We start from the raw sequence: 15723 nt of genomic DNA on the forward strand, positions 1-15723 counted from the left end.
CCCATTTTTTTCTGTCTAGATCAAAAGGAACCTTATCACTATGAATTTGTTTAGTATTGGCATGCAGCAAGTTTTCTTTCTCTCTCCTGGTAAGGTATTTTTGAATGATGATACCAGATGAAACCCAGATCAAACAAGCCTGCTAAATTTCTTTCTGGATTTATTTTGTAGACTGCCTATTCTCCATTAGACAGTATGTCTTAAGTTATGGGTGTATAGTGGAGAGAAAGAATGAGGAACAGGTGGATAGAGGATAAACAAATATTCCTTAATTCCCAAGTACCCTGAAAATCCCTCAAAGTGTAATCTACAGGCAAACTCGAGCTTCCATCATTATTTAAAGGCCTCAGTGCTAACTAAGCTGAGTCATCTCCTTCTCATAATTATTACAGTAACTTTAAGATTATACTGCAGAGTGGATGGTGATGGGGAAGTGAAAATAAAGAAAAACATTTTGGTTAGATTGTATCAGTGCAAAAAAAAAAGACAATTTATAAAAGAAGGCATTTAACAGGAAAAAGTTCTAATAATAATAGAGGAGGGTTGAGATCAAGAAGTGGAAGAATTAGTCTTGAATAGTTGGAGCAACACCTGCTCTTCTAAGATTAGAAGTAAACCGAGGTGTGTTGATAAAAATATAATGATGCCTTTCATTAGCCTTGCACTTTATACTTCTTTTTTTTTAAGATTTTATTTATTTATTTGAGAGAGAGAATCAGAGAGCACAAGCAAGATGAACAGGACAGGGAGAAGCAGGCTCCCTGACGAGCAGGGAGCCCGAAGCGGGGCTCGATCCCCGGACCCTGAGATCATGACCGGAGCCGAAGGCAGCTGCTTAACCCTCTGAGCCACCCAGGTACCCCCGTGCTTTATACTTCCTAAAATATTTTACATATATAGTCCATGTTTGACATTGATTACATTATCCCACATTATTTACTTAAATTAAGGCGAAAATATGTACTTTCTCAAATCATGTTTTTAAAAACCAGTTTTGAAAAGTTACCTTCATCTTTGGATAATATATTTTTTAAGTAAAACCTAAGGCAGTGATACATAGTGATTAATACTTGTGCTGTATATTAGAATTCAATATCTACAATTCATTAGCTGGGGAGCTTTGGGTAAGACATTTAATCTCGTATCTTGGTTTTCTCATCTACAAAATGAGAACAATAGTTTTACCTATCTCACAGGGATGTTTCACTAATGCATGTAAAACCATTTGTGCCAAGCCCAGAGAAAGTCTCTAATACATAAAGAACTTTTATAACTCAACAATAAGAACAGAAGAGAGATTTCTCCAAAGAAGATGTAAAAATATCTAATAAGTACATGAAAAGATGTGGAATTTCATGAGGATTGGAGAAATGCAAATCAAAACAAGTTATCACTTCACAACCACAAGGTGGCTATAATTAAGAAGAAAGTTAATAAAAAATTATTGGCAAGGATATAGAGAAATTGAAATCTTAGACACTCTTGTAGGGAATGTGAAATGGGTGCGGCTACTCTGAAAAACAATCTGCTAGGTCTTTAGAATCTTTAACATAGATACTATACAACCACTTCATTTCTGGTTACCTTTCCAAAAAAATGAAAATATTATGTCCACACAAAAACTTGTATATGGGGACGCCTGGGTGGCTCAGTCGGTTAAGCGTCTGCCTTCGGCTCAGGTCATGATCCCAGGGTCTTGGGATTGAGCCCCGCATCGGGCTCCCTGCTGCGCGGGGAGCCTGCTTCTCCCTCTGCCTCTGCCCCCCTCTCTCTCTCTCTCTCATGAATAAATAAATAAAATCTTTAAAAAAAAACTTGTATATGAATAGCAGGATTATTCATAATGGCTCCAAGTGTAAACAACTCAAATGTCCATCAGAGGATGAATAGATACAGAAAATGGGGTTCTATGTGGTGTAATATTATTTGGTAATAAAAAGAAATGAAGTACTAGCATATGCTATAACAAGAATGAATCTTGAAAATGTTATACCAAGCAAAAAGAAGCCAGTCTCAAAAGTCCACATACTGCATGATTTCAATGGGGGGTGGTTACTATTAACAGATACCGGGTTTCTTTATAAAGTGATGGAAATGTTTGAAAACTGATTATAGTGATGGAGGTACAATTCTGTGAATATACTAAAAAGCATTGAGTTGTACACTTTAAATCGGTGAATTGTATGGTTGGTGAATTATTACCTCAATAATGTTGTTTTTATAAAACATAAAACATTTGGAAGCAGGAAAATGTATATTCATTCTTCCATAATTATTTGTTCTACTTGTAGTGACACTAAGGTTTTATTATTTAATGATAAAATGGCACTTATCCACCTTATCTAGAAATGCATTCACAGTTCATGGAATTTCAGATTTAACAAGATATTTGGAAAATCATAAGGCTGCAAGGGACCACATGGGACTAGTATGATTGCAAATAAACTACATCATCTTACAGTTAATGAGAGAGATCTCGAGTGAATTGCTCAAAGACACACAGTTTTATTAAACAGTTAAAAAGCTGAGTCTTATAATTTTCAGTGCATTTTTTTTCTTATACTTTACCTTCTTTTTGTGTCTAAGAAGTGTTGAAATCTCACACACCTTCAGCAATTAGGATATAATGGAATTGGAAACAAACTAGTTAAAAAATGAGATTGTTGGCCAAAACCAAAGCAGCACTGATGGGAACATATTCTGGATAAAATAAACAAACAAATAAAGAGTGCAGCTTAGACTTTTACCTAATGTTTTAAAGAGAGACTTGAGAAATTATCTAGTTTACTCATTTGTTTCTAAGATTTATTTATTTATTATAGAGAAAGAGTGAGCAAGCGGGGGATGGGGGAGGTGCAGAGGGGGAGAGAAAGAGAGAGAGCGATCGAATCCTGAAGCAGGCTCCTTGCTAATTTTGGAGCCCAACACAGGGCTCGATCCCAGCACCCAGAGACCATGACCTGAGCCAAAATCAAGAGCCGGCCACTTAACCAACTGAGCCACCTGGGTGTCTATCTATCTAGTAAGAATTATTTCTGCAATATCTATGCCAGGATTTGGACCATTTTTTCCTTAATCTCAAAGGTGTCTGGTATCTCATAAATTATTTTAAAAACGAGCATCAAGAGAAAAAAAATGAGCTTCAAGGAATGTCAAAAATTCTAAGATATTATTAATTAAAATTTTAGGTTACAACATTTAATGTTAGAAATATGATATGCTAATATCATATTTGTACAAAATCTTATTATTTAGTCATAGTGTAGATTAAAACAATAATAGCAATAAAAACTAATATTTGGAGGGAATTATGTACCTTTCAAAATCTAATTTGATATACATCATATTGGCTTTTAAAAATAAGATAAAGGGCACTGTATATTATGATAAAGTTTTTTGTTCTTTGGTGATAAGATAAACCTATGATTTGTTCTTTGTTCAATAAGATAAATCCAATTTTCTACTAACATTTGATATTGGAGAATACCATTGAATGAAGAGCTGATGGTTGGCTCATGTTATTCTGTTCACCCAAGCTGATTCTTGGAGTTGGTAAGTTTTTCATCTGTTGATCTATCAGAAAAGTTATTTTATTTTGGCCTGGAACCTGAGGCTCCATTGATTCCTATCTTTGTTGTCTAGGCTACCAAAAAATATATTTACTTGGGGAAGTTTATAGATCTTGAAGTTGTTTGTCTTAAGTTATGTTTATTACCAAGTTTTATTTGCACTAAACTGGAATACATCACTCATATTTCTGGCTTCTTGAAATAAAATAAAGCAATAATTCTCAGGGCATTTTATGACTTCAAAAGTAAAAGAAAAGAGTGTCAATTTACTATGATGAATTTCAAGTGAGTTCATCCAACTGTTCACTTTTGGTTCTAAATGATCTAGTAAAATAATATTCTTTCCTAAGTCAAATGATGTTTTCAGTCTGCTGACAACGAAACCATCACAAATCACTAAAGGCTTCTTACCTGTGGAAGCACACCATTCAAACGCACACTGCATCACTGAGTACTTAAAAACCAAGCTTTAGAGTCTTTGAGAAAAGTTGGGATTTTCAAGTTTTCAGTATTTAATAACATCCTTCCCCATAATCCTTCTGAATAATTGAGAAAAATGCACTTGCCAAAGAGGAGAAAAGTGTATTACTGTATTCTACAGTGGTATCTGTCAGAACATATGACAAAACCAACTTTACTAATGAAGATGATGTCCTAATTGTTGTCTATATTTTATTTATGCATTTTCTAGTTGTGTGTCAAATTTATAAAAGTTTAAGATGTAAAAGTTAATATGATAATGATGATCATAATATAAATACATATGTATATGATCTATGGAAAGTGAAGATTTTCAAAATAATGTAAAGTAGGGTTATAGAGTTTACTACTTAAAAATCTAACCTTTCTTCTGGATTAATATATGCAGTCAGTGTTCCTAAAGATGTCTATTTGTGCATGTAAATTTATGCATATATGTCTTAATCAGCAACTATATATAATAAAACCTAATTTTTTTTTGAAGTGTCTTTTTTTTTTTTTAAAGATTTTATTTATTTATTCATGACAGACAGAGAGAGAGAGAGGCAGAGGCAGAGGGAGAAGCAGGCTCCCCGCAGAGCAGGGAGCCTGATGCGGGACTCGATTCCAGGACCCTGGGATCATGACCTGAGCCGAAGGCAGACGCTTAACCAACTGAGCCACCCAGGCGTCCCAAAACCTAATTTTAACTTCATCAATTTTCTTCTAGTTCAATTGCAATATATTTATTTGAAAAGTATCTTCTACTTTTTATGCTATCCTGTCTCCTCATCATTTCGTTATCCTCATTTATTCCTATCCATTACCAGAAGTAAAAATAGAAACACTACTTTATAATTAATAATCAGCTTATTTTCCTTTCAAAAAAAAAAAAAAAACACTGGAGAAGAAACTGAATCCCATCTCTATCCATATATTTGGAAATCTTTTCATGTTCTTTTAACTTTAGATCCAATTAAAATGCAAATTGCCTTTAACAATTGCTTAGAATAGTATAACATCTGGTTGGAAACTTTATTCGGACTTTAATAAATTTGCTTAGATTTAGTATCAATGAAATAGTCCATTTTGCTTTGAAAGTCAACTCTTCATTATTTTGAAGAAAACCTTTTCACTGATTGTAAATTTTATAACTCTAATATCATTAAAATATCTTTTTTTATGTTGCTCAAATAAATATCACCTTACATAAAAAGAGAAAAGAATAGTTATAAGTGGTTATTGGGATAAAGCCCACCCCCTAAAATGTATTGTTTATTGAATTTACTTATTGAAGTCAGGATCTGAATTCCATTCTTCAGAACTTTCTGATTTCTGCTTACTATTATCCAGTGACTTTTAATTATGATGTGCTGTTCTATATGATCTGCAATCATATATGAAAATAGGATACATTTGCCCTACTATTAATTTTTTTGTATGTGCCCTTTGTGTTGAACAAAACATTTTATATTTATTTTACATATTTATACCTTGATAGCATAGTGACCTTCAATAAAAACTGATTTTATTTTATTTATTTATTATTATTATTTATTTTTATTTTTTTTAGAGATTGTGAGCAGGGGGGAGGAGCAGACGGAGATGGGAAGACAGACAATCTTCAGCAGGTTCCAGATCCAGGCCAGAGCATGATTCAGGGCTCAATCTTACTAATATTTTTGAGTATTTCAAATGAAAGTTATTCTTATTTAAAATCAGTTTGGGGGCCCCTGTGTGGCTCAGTTGGTGAGCATCTGACTCTTGATTTTGGCTCAGGTCATGATCTCAGGGTCATGAGATGGAGCTCCAGGTGGGGTTCTCAGCGGGGAGTCTACTTGAGTATTCTCTCTCTACCTCTCCCTCTGCCCCTCCCCCTGCTTGCATGCTCTCTCTGTCTAAATAAAAATACATAAAAATCTTTAAAAAAAAGAAATACTCAAAAATATTAAATGTACATCTTGATTATGAAATGAATCCACTAAAAACTTAAAAACATACACACATCATACATGGTGTATGTTACCTGTTGAACAGTTTTTAAATAACTGATAAAAAAAAAAGCTAAAGAACTTTAAAGATCATGGATGTATCCTGTATGTATATATTTACAAATATATTTTAATAAAGAGGTATGAAAAGTAAAATTGGGAACAATATAAATATTTTTAATTATTGTGGAATAGGGATAATATATTTCACTCCAAATTATTAATATTCATTAGATTTCATTTAAGTCAATAAAATTTATAACAGCATATTTAAAATTATTAATATTTGAAATTATTTATTAATTTATTCTTTTTTCAAATATCATATTCCTGTACCTAAATGAGAAAGGTGTGGGGTGCCTGGTTGGCTTAGTTGGTAGAGCATGCAACTCTTGATCTTGGGATTGTAATTTTGAGCCCCATATTGGGTATAGATATTGCTTAAAAATAAAATCTTTAAAAAATAAAAATAAATAAAATGAGAAAGGTGTTATATATTAAGAACTAAGAATACAGAAGTGAACAAGTCAGATGCAGTTTGTTACCTTGTGGAACACGTAATCTAGCTCTGTGCATAGTATTTTTTAAATATTTATTTATTTATTTATTTATTTATTTATTTATTTATATTAGAACGAGAGAGAGACACAAACAGGGGGAGCAGCAGTAGGAGAGAAATAGCTTCTCCGTGGAGCAGGGAGCTCGACTCCAGGCTCCACCCCAGAACTCTAGGATCATGACCTAAGCAGAAGGCAGAGGCTTAATCGACTGAGCCACCCAGGCACCCCCAGCTCTGTGCATTAAAATATTACATATTTAGAGTAACTTGGGGCCTGCGGGGAAATACCTGATAATCTATAAGAAGTTATTTTTTCCTTAAATTTTGTCTGGTTGTACAGTACATTTCTAAAAGCATTCCTTTAAGGAAATGATCTGCCCCATCTCAACTCTGCCCTACATACAAAGGGCAGACTGTTTCTCTTCAAGCAAAGATGGATGTATCATGTTTCTTGTGAACTATAATCAATCCCTCTACCTTTTATTCCTCTTTAAAAAATGACTGTCAAAGATCTTTAAGCACAAGTATAGTCCTTAACTGAAAACTGACAATAAAAGAAAAATCTAAAAGAGAAGCATAAAAAGAAATTAGTTTCATAATATGTGATTCATTACCTCATCAGAAAATATAAATACAAATATTTTACATGAGTTAATGAGGTGCAAATTATTTTTTTTAAGATTTTATTTACTTATATGAGAGAGAGAGAGAACGAGCAGGGGGCGGAGCAGAGAGAAAGGGAGAAGCAGAATACTTGATCAAAAGCATATCACTGATTTCATTTGTTGAAGAACTTGTTCTTGTGCTTTGCAAACTGAAAAGGACACTGTAGCCAAAAAATTTCTGGCTTTCCTTTCTCCTGACATCACATAAGAAGCCCTTTCAGGACTATTTTAATAATATAGTAATATTACTTGTTACAAAAGGGAATTCTATAGATTAAGTGATTGAAATAATTAAACACTTGGGGACTACTCACAAATTACTATGAAAATCTTTTATATGTGTGCTTATAGGATATTTTGTAACATTAATTCCTTCCATTAATTCCTTCTTGATACTTTGTTAGTTCTGTTGCTATAGCATCAACTCAAGACAACAGTAACTACACAGCCATTTATATCTGCTGGACAATAAAGAAAACCTAATACATTTTTAATAGTAGATTCTGTGTGTGTGTGTGTGTGTGTGTGTGGTGATTTTATACAGCTATTGCTATATCTTTGTTTTAGAAATAGCTCAGTAGGACAAATGAAAATAAAATTAAAATATGCAAATGACACCATCTTTAAATGAATAGAATACTTTTCAAGTAGATGAATATTATTATCTTCAACATCATCAACATCAAGAAAGTGGAAGGATAAGTTTCTTAAAATAGAATTATCTTCAGTTTGGATACAAAAACCTAAAAAGGAAACATATTTGAAGAGCATCTGAATAGAAGAACTGGACTGCATTTAAAATGGACCCTTAAAAAGCTTATAATTTTCATTGCATACTCTGTGATTATGCTTAATTAGTCTTTGAAATTGTCATAAATGCATATTTAATTGTGGTTATTTTATGAGCCCTAACAATTACAAAGTTCTGTGTAGTCAAACTGCAATCACACGAGTGAATAATTATGTGTTATAATATTGCTATTTATTATACATCTCTATCAGTTTATTCAGTGTAATGTGAATATCCTGTTTGCACATGACACTAAACACAAAAGTCAATTTTTTAAAACTCCACTCAAATCAACTTCATCCTAGCCAGTAGACTAGAATTGTACCAATGACTGAGTTAGAACATGGATGACTGCCTGTAAAAAGTTGTAAGCTTAATTTAGGAACAGAGGAAGTAAAGAAAAACAAAAACAATAGGAAGTTCCTTTCTAGGGAAGCTTCCACATGCTTCCTTACTTCTTGTGATCATCCAACTCTGGAGGCAGTTGTCATCCAAGCTACTCATTGTATTCAACCTTCATTTCTTCAATTAACAAAGAAATGTTGAAAGTCAAATTTTGCCTTTTTCTAACTTGACAATTGTATATATATTTTTTTTTATGATTTTTTTTTTATAAATGCCTAAATCTTTTTTTTATTCTTATGTTAATCCCCATACATTACATTGACAATTGTATATTAACTTAAACTCATTACTCAGACCATGTATGTATATAAGATAATGAAAAGTAGTAACACAATGTAATGAATAATAATAAAAAAGATAACATTCAACACAAATTTTATTACTAATTTATCACATAATAGTCCTGAGAAAACTATGGATGAAAGGAACTTTGTTTTAATGGCAGAAACGCAAAGCAATTTAAAATTAAATTCCAAGTATTCTCCCAATGCGAACTCTAATTTTTTTAAATTAAATTCCAAGTATTCTCCCAATGCAAACTCTAATTTTTTTAAATTAAATTCCAAGTATTCTCCCAACGCAAACTCTAATATATGGGTTATTAGAAGGGTTATTGGTAAAGATAAAAAAAAAAAACGAGCATGCTGCTAGCTAGAAACCATAAGAAATGTCAGATATTTCAAAACCATGAACAGAAAGCATGTAAAGTTCATTCTTTTCCTCTGGCATTGTTGGAATGGCCCTGGAGGACAAGTGAATGATGTATAGGATTTTTGGAGTATGGGACAGACAGGGCAGCTACTCTCACACTGACTCGGGGAGGCTTATGCTCCAGTTCTGAGACTTCCACCTTTCAAGGCTATTGATTGAACATGGTAGCCTCCTGATGAGTCCTATTGCCATGCTTCTGCCTCTAGCTTAAACATGGTGAAATGCTGCATGCCATGCTGTGGCACTGGGCAGAAAGGAGAGTGCGCTGGACAGGGAAATGAAAACAAAACAAAAACAAAAACTGAGGAACAAAATGTTCATGGAGTTCTGTGCTCTTATCTATGTTTTAGGTTTATAAAATCCACTTGTCTGAAGTAACCCATGTTTTGAAGTGTTCTGGACATCAGAAATCTGATTTGATATAATGGATAAAATGTAATCACTGTGTAATCATTAGCATATTAGATGGAACACCTAATTTGCAGTAAGACAGAACTAGGCTTAAATCCCCCTTCTAGCATGTTCTTGATATTATTCTTCAGTAAATTATTGAATACCCGTGAATCTTAGTTTTATCATTTTTGGAATGGTATTACACATACTTTGCAGGGGTTTTGAAAGGATTAAATTCAGTATGTTTAACACCTAGAACAATACCTGATATATACTAGGTACACTTAACTTGTAGACCACCAGCACCAGTAGTGAAAAGCATTGCTATCAAACACAATGGCAGAAGTTAGAGTTACCTCAGTTTCTCTTTTTCTTTCTCACTCACCCAATATACATATAGGCCTCTAGTGAAGTGTCAACCTTTATTCTTAGTCTCTCTACTTGCCTCCTCCTCATGTCAGTCTGACAACTAGTCTTTAAATTAAATCTTGGCTTTTACTTGCTCAAAAAACTTTCAATGATATACCATTATATTCAATATAAAAACCTGAATCCTTAACAAATTCTCAGTAACCTTGGAAAATTGGCTCGGCCTAAATCTTTAACCTTATCATCCACCTCTCTTCCTTTCTGCTCTACCATCCCATCACACTTGAATTTCCTTAAACAGAATAAGCTCCTTCCCACCTCAGATCATTGGCTCATCATGAACGTTCTCTAGCCAACTTTCCCCTGATGAATTCTGCCTCATCCTTTACAACTCAGTATAAGGCTGTTTTACTCTTCCACAGCATCTTACAGTCCTTTAGAATAGTTACCATATAAATACATGTATGCAAATATATTATGAATATATATAATTGTCATTTATAGTAGTAATTTATTTGCATTCAACATATTCATCTTTATTCTAAGGGCAATCTATGTCTATTTTGGTCACCATTGTATCTCCAGCGCCACCTACTATAGTTCCTGGTATAGGGTATTCAACAGTCACTCACTCTTTCACTCAACAATAAATGCTATGCACTTAAGGTACAGATGTTTAAAAAAATGCTACCAAGAAACTGCCATAGTAATGGTAGAGAAGAAAGCAACAAAACAATGACAAAATAAAAAAAATATAAAGCCAGAAACTCATAAGTACTCTAAAGGATATGAAACAGTGTAAGGGTATAGAGATGTTTGGTAGAAGAGTGTTTCTGGCAGAGGGAAGAAAGAGTAAACACAAAGGTCATCAGGTGAGATGCTTGGTGTAGTCAAAAAGCAGTAAGATCGGTGTGGCTGGGGGTGCCTGGGTGGCTCAGTTGGTTAAGCGACTGCCTTCGGCTCAGGTCGTGATCCTGGAGTCCCGGGGTCGAGTCCCGCATCGGGCTCCCTGCTCGGCGGGGAGTCTGCTTCTCCCTCTGACCCTCTTCCCTCTCATGCTCTCTGTCTCTCATTCTCTCTCTCAAATAAATAAATAAAATCTTTAAAAAAAAAAAAAAGATTGGTGTGGCTGGAACTATGTGAATAGGGAAAATAATGGTAAGAAATGAGACTGAAAAGAAAGAGGAAAACCATGTGTGGTCTTCTTGAATCACTGAATTCATGAGTGCTGAGAGTCACAATCTTAAAAGACTATCCAAAGGAAATATGTTAATATATTACAATGTACTAGATACTTTGTCAGGACAAAATGCATTTCCACAGAGAATTATTCTATCATAAAGGATTCTGCAATAGAGTTGTGATGACCAGTCACAAAGACAGAAAAAGGTAATTAATTGTATAAGGAAATTTATAATGATGCCACATAATCCTAAATAGAGGAATACTAAGATTTCAAAGGAGAGAAAGAATGCAATAAAAAGTTTTAAGATCTTTCTTAGGCATGGATGAACTAAAACTGGAAACGGAGGGGTTATTTAGAATTAGATATCAGAGATTCCAGGCAAGAGAAATATCATGAGTAAAGTATAAGTGAAGGGAATTCACAGTACGTGTTTAGGAGGGGTGAAGTCAATTCCATTAATTTTTGAGGAAAAATGCCAGGGGAGTGGTTTAGAAGCTAGGTGTGGAGGACTCCAAATATGGAGTGTGAATCTGCTCTTTTGAGATAAGTGTTGGATTAGGAAAACAAGCCACTCTATGTTCAATACAAGAAAGATTTGTGGACAGTGAATTGACAGGTGGTGCAAGTGAAGGTCAGGAACTTTATGTTAATGGTCTCAACCTTCAGTTCTATGTGAATTGTTCTCAAAAACACTCAGCAAAGGCACTCCATTCCCCAAGAACCTCCAGAAGGTCTCAGTCTCCAGCAGGGAAGTACACCGCTTTCAAAGGCTTGCAAAGCAGTTATTTCAATTTTCCATTCGTCCACTTTTCTGCTTTCGGCTGCTTGTGAAGTTGTACCCTTCACCTCTTCCACTTTCCATCCCCTACATGGATGCTTGTTATTGGCAAACTCTAACCGAGAACCAAATGGAGAGAGTATTTCTGGGAAATGCAGTTCCAGGAGTCTCCTCAAAAGGCCCGATGACCTTGGAGGGAAGTGGCAGTGATGATTAGTAGAAATAGACAACCCAGCAGAGAAAGAAAGATCAGATGACTGACATAGACTTCTGGACTTCCCATTCATCTTCACAAAAAGGAAATCAACCTTAGTATTATTCTTTCATATAACCTTTAATTTGAACAGAAGACTACTACTAAAATGAAAAACAGAATGAGAAACATTTACACAACACTGTTTTAGACAGAAGTCTATTCTAACAAATATGTGAAGATGACTCTTTTCCTGCCATAATATTATTCAGCTACAGGAACCCAAATGTCTTTCAAAGTCCCTTCATATGACATGATTATAAAATATTTGCTATTCTTGTTATTCTCATCTGTTTCTATTTGTCACTCTCTAATGCTTTAAAATATGATGTCCAAAATTAAGCACAGGTCTCATAATAATAGAGGGGGGACTATTTCCTTCAATTATTTTGTTGCTGTTTATATATTCATGCAGCCAAAGTTTAAATTAATGTTTTAGAATTAGTTTCACACTTCTACCTAATACTGAGCTTCATTCAAAATTTTCTGGTATTTTGCACATGAACCACTGCCAAGTTGGGTCACCTTCCTGAATAGATTTTGAAATCATCCACACAAAATCAATAGCTGAAGCCAAATAACTGGGTGAAATTTCCAAAAGAAAGTTAGCAAAGGATATAAATAGAAAGACGCAGGCAACTAGCAAAGTAAGATCTAGCCATTCAAGGTCAAGTTCATATCTAAAAATTTTAGCAAGGAAATTAAAAATTAGAAAAAAAAAGTGTTACTTATAAAATAAGCAAATAAATAATAAGAGCCAATGAAGAATTTAGTCCCAGATGTACCAGGAAACCTGGGATGATTTGCTATATTAAAGCAGTTAAAAAGAAAAAAACTGATAATATTATAAATTTGCTCTCAAAACACAGATTGAATAGATTAGATGAGGACACATGCGTGATTAAACAAGGATCAGAAGCAAAGATATGGTGAAAAATTATAACATCAGATGCAAAACAGTCATTTTAAAGTGTTAGAACTGAGAGAAAATAGTGGTGTAGGAAGAAAACTGGTCAGTAAATTTTCTTCACTAAAATGGTAATCTGTAAGCATCTTGAAAATGATGGAGCTTCATGTTTCCAAAAGAATTTGAAACCATTTAATTTTCAACAGACATGACACAACACATAATCCATTCATAGTCTCAAAAATAAAGTAGAGTTGTTTAGAATGTTAAGAATATTAACTAGAACTCTTTTATATTTTGGTTTTAAATATATTTTACTATAGAATATACATTTTAAAATGTCTAAAGAAAAAATATTGTTATTGTTGTGTGATAAATTGCAGAGCAGTCCAAGCAGCTGCAGGAAAAATGTCTTTAATACTAAATTAATAATTTCAAACTAGACCAGAAGGGACCATTATCCCTCTGGATATGGAGGCATATTGTTCTTTGGCTTAGCTAAGCCAGGAACTCCTAATTGTAATGAAATGTGCATAATTAAATGACTGCAGTTGGACTTTGATATTTTGGCTGATGAACTATTTGTTTACATTGATTTTACATGGTTCATATAATTTCAGTAGCAGTACTATGCCCTGTCATGGAATATTTCAGAGGAAAAATTTGACAATAGAATTAAAAAGCATATATCTCCCTCCTTTTATTTGTTTATTTTCATTTAATTTACTAATCTGCTTAAAGGATTAAAGAAGAAAAATAAAATAATATTGAAATTCTGTATAATAATAACAATTAGAAGACTTTTAAATGGCTGACAGTCATTAGTGATCTGAAAAGATGTTGAATCTTAAAATAAGAGTTTTTAATAAGTAGCAACTATAAAGCTTAATGAGATTTAACTCATATAAATTCTTCCCTTGAGTTGGAAAGGGAAAGTTCTATATTCTACAATTGGTTGTTTCAATAATAACAATCAAATCATTAATAATGTTAATAATGAAAATAAGAAAAATGGCTAACATTTTATATAGGACTTACTATATGCCAGAAACTAGATTAAGTGCTTTTAGGATGATTATTTCTAGGGTATGAAATATTGTATGAATTGTTATAACTGATTATTCTATTCTAGAAAGGAAATCACATGAAAAAAATCCCACACCACAAAGTTCACACATTTAAAGTGTGCAATCCAAATGATTTTTGGCATCTCTATAAAGCTGTTAAAATACTTATGTATATATAGAAAAAAATCAAAGAGAAGAATATAAATAGATTTAAATCATTTTTGGAATATCTACCGAGTGATATTCACTCCATTTAAGCCCATCATTAAAATGGTACAGAAAGTCAGTTATAGAAAAAAAAATGTAGAGTGGTTGGTTTAAACATCTAAATATTTTCACTTACTATAGAAGTTCCCAGGAGTTTTGAAATCCAATATTTACTCTACCAATAAATACTTTATAATATATACTGTAAGTATGATTTTTTTCATCCACAAATCATATAGGCAAAGTCATACCAAACATAATGTGCTTTGATGAAAATGTATCAGTGAGCTCAGTCTGCTATAATACAATACTACTGATTGGGTAGCTTAAGGAACAGGAATTTCTTTCCCATATTCAGGAGACTGGGAAGTCTAAGATGAAAGGGTAGACTGATTGGGGTCCCTGGTGAAGGCTCTCTTCTAGAGGCTTGCAGGTGGCTGCCTTCTTACTGTGTCCTCACAAGGTGGAGAGAGAGAAGAGGCAAACTCTCTGGTATGTGTCCATATAAGGGCACTAATCTCATCAAGAGGGACCCATCCTCCAGACCTCATCCAAACCGAATTACAACCCAAAGCCCCCATCTCCACATACTAACACATTGTGGGTAAGACTTCAACATTGAATTTTGGTCGATAACAACTTATTCCATAGTAAAAAGGTTGTAAGAAAAAAAGGCAAAAGAAAAGTTTTTTTGTGGCACAGACTGGTCACTCTTTTCTAGAAAGGAAAGGGAAAAAAAAGGGTAGCTGTGGAAGTAGATATAAAAAGATAGATACGCCAGGAGCAATGAGAAAGATTCACTTAAACAACTTCTAAAATCTTAAACAGTCTTTAATTGCTTTATGGCTTTTTTTACTATTTATAGGCAATGTAGATATAAAGTCCATTATGAATACGCTTTATTTTTTTTTACTTTGCTATTATAAAATACTATATGCTACATTGTGCCCCGTAATAGAAATGTGCCAAGCTTGTAGAAGTCATTTTAAACAGAAAGAAGTCATTCGATGCAAAGACAGTAATTGTTTTAACCTCTGATAATACAGCTCTGCCTCTGTGATAAAAATACTAAATCTCCTTACCATTGTATAGCTGTGGGCTACCTTCATTAACTCAATACACCCTTGAGCGTCTGCGAAGGCTCGGATCCCCAGACAGTTGGATGGGTGCAACAGCTTCATGAGGAAGTGGCAACACACTTCCACTACTTGCGGAAGCTGAAGAAGGCACGCTGCAGCAAGAAGGTTTTCAATGGTGTCTTCCTTTAATTCCAAGCAACCTAAACAGTAGGTGAAGAGAATTACGAAACTGTTTAAACCACGTACCATTGTATTATTTATTTATTTATTTATTTATTTATTTATTTATTTATTTATTTATTTTAAAGATTTTATTTATTTATTTGAGAGAGAGA

General features: G+C 33.5%; 1 protein-coding gene across 1 annotated transcript in view; it reads right to left on the minus strand.

The window, feature by feature from the left end:
* The window catches only part of KLHL1 (kelch like family member 1), a 197156-nt gene that overhangs the window by 146933 nt on the left and 34500 nt on the right, over positions 1–15723 (minus strand). Inside the window, exon 3 of the mRNA XM_081815511.1 lies at positions 15392–15588. Coding sequence (XP_081671637.1) covers positions 15392–15588 — 197 coding nt within the window. The remainder of the gene's footprint in view (positions 1–15391; positions 15589–15723) is intronic.

The sequence above is a fragment of the Leptonychotes weddellii genome, chromosome 3, assembly GCF_054177405.1.
Source record: "Leptonychotes weddellii isolate Sample4059 chromosome 3, ASM5417740v2, whole genome shotgun sequence".
NCBI lineage: Eukaryota > Metazoa > Chordata > Mammalia > Carnivora > Phocidae > Leptonychotes > Leptonychotes weddellii.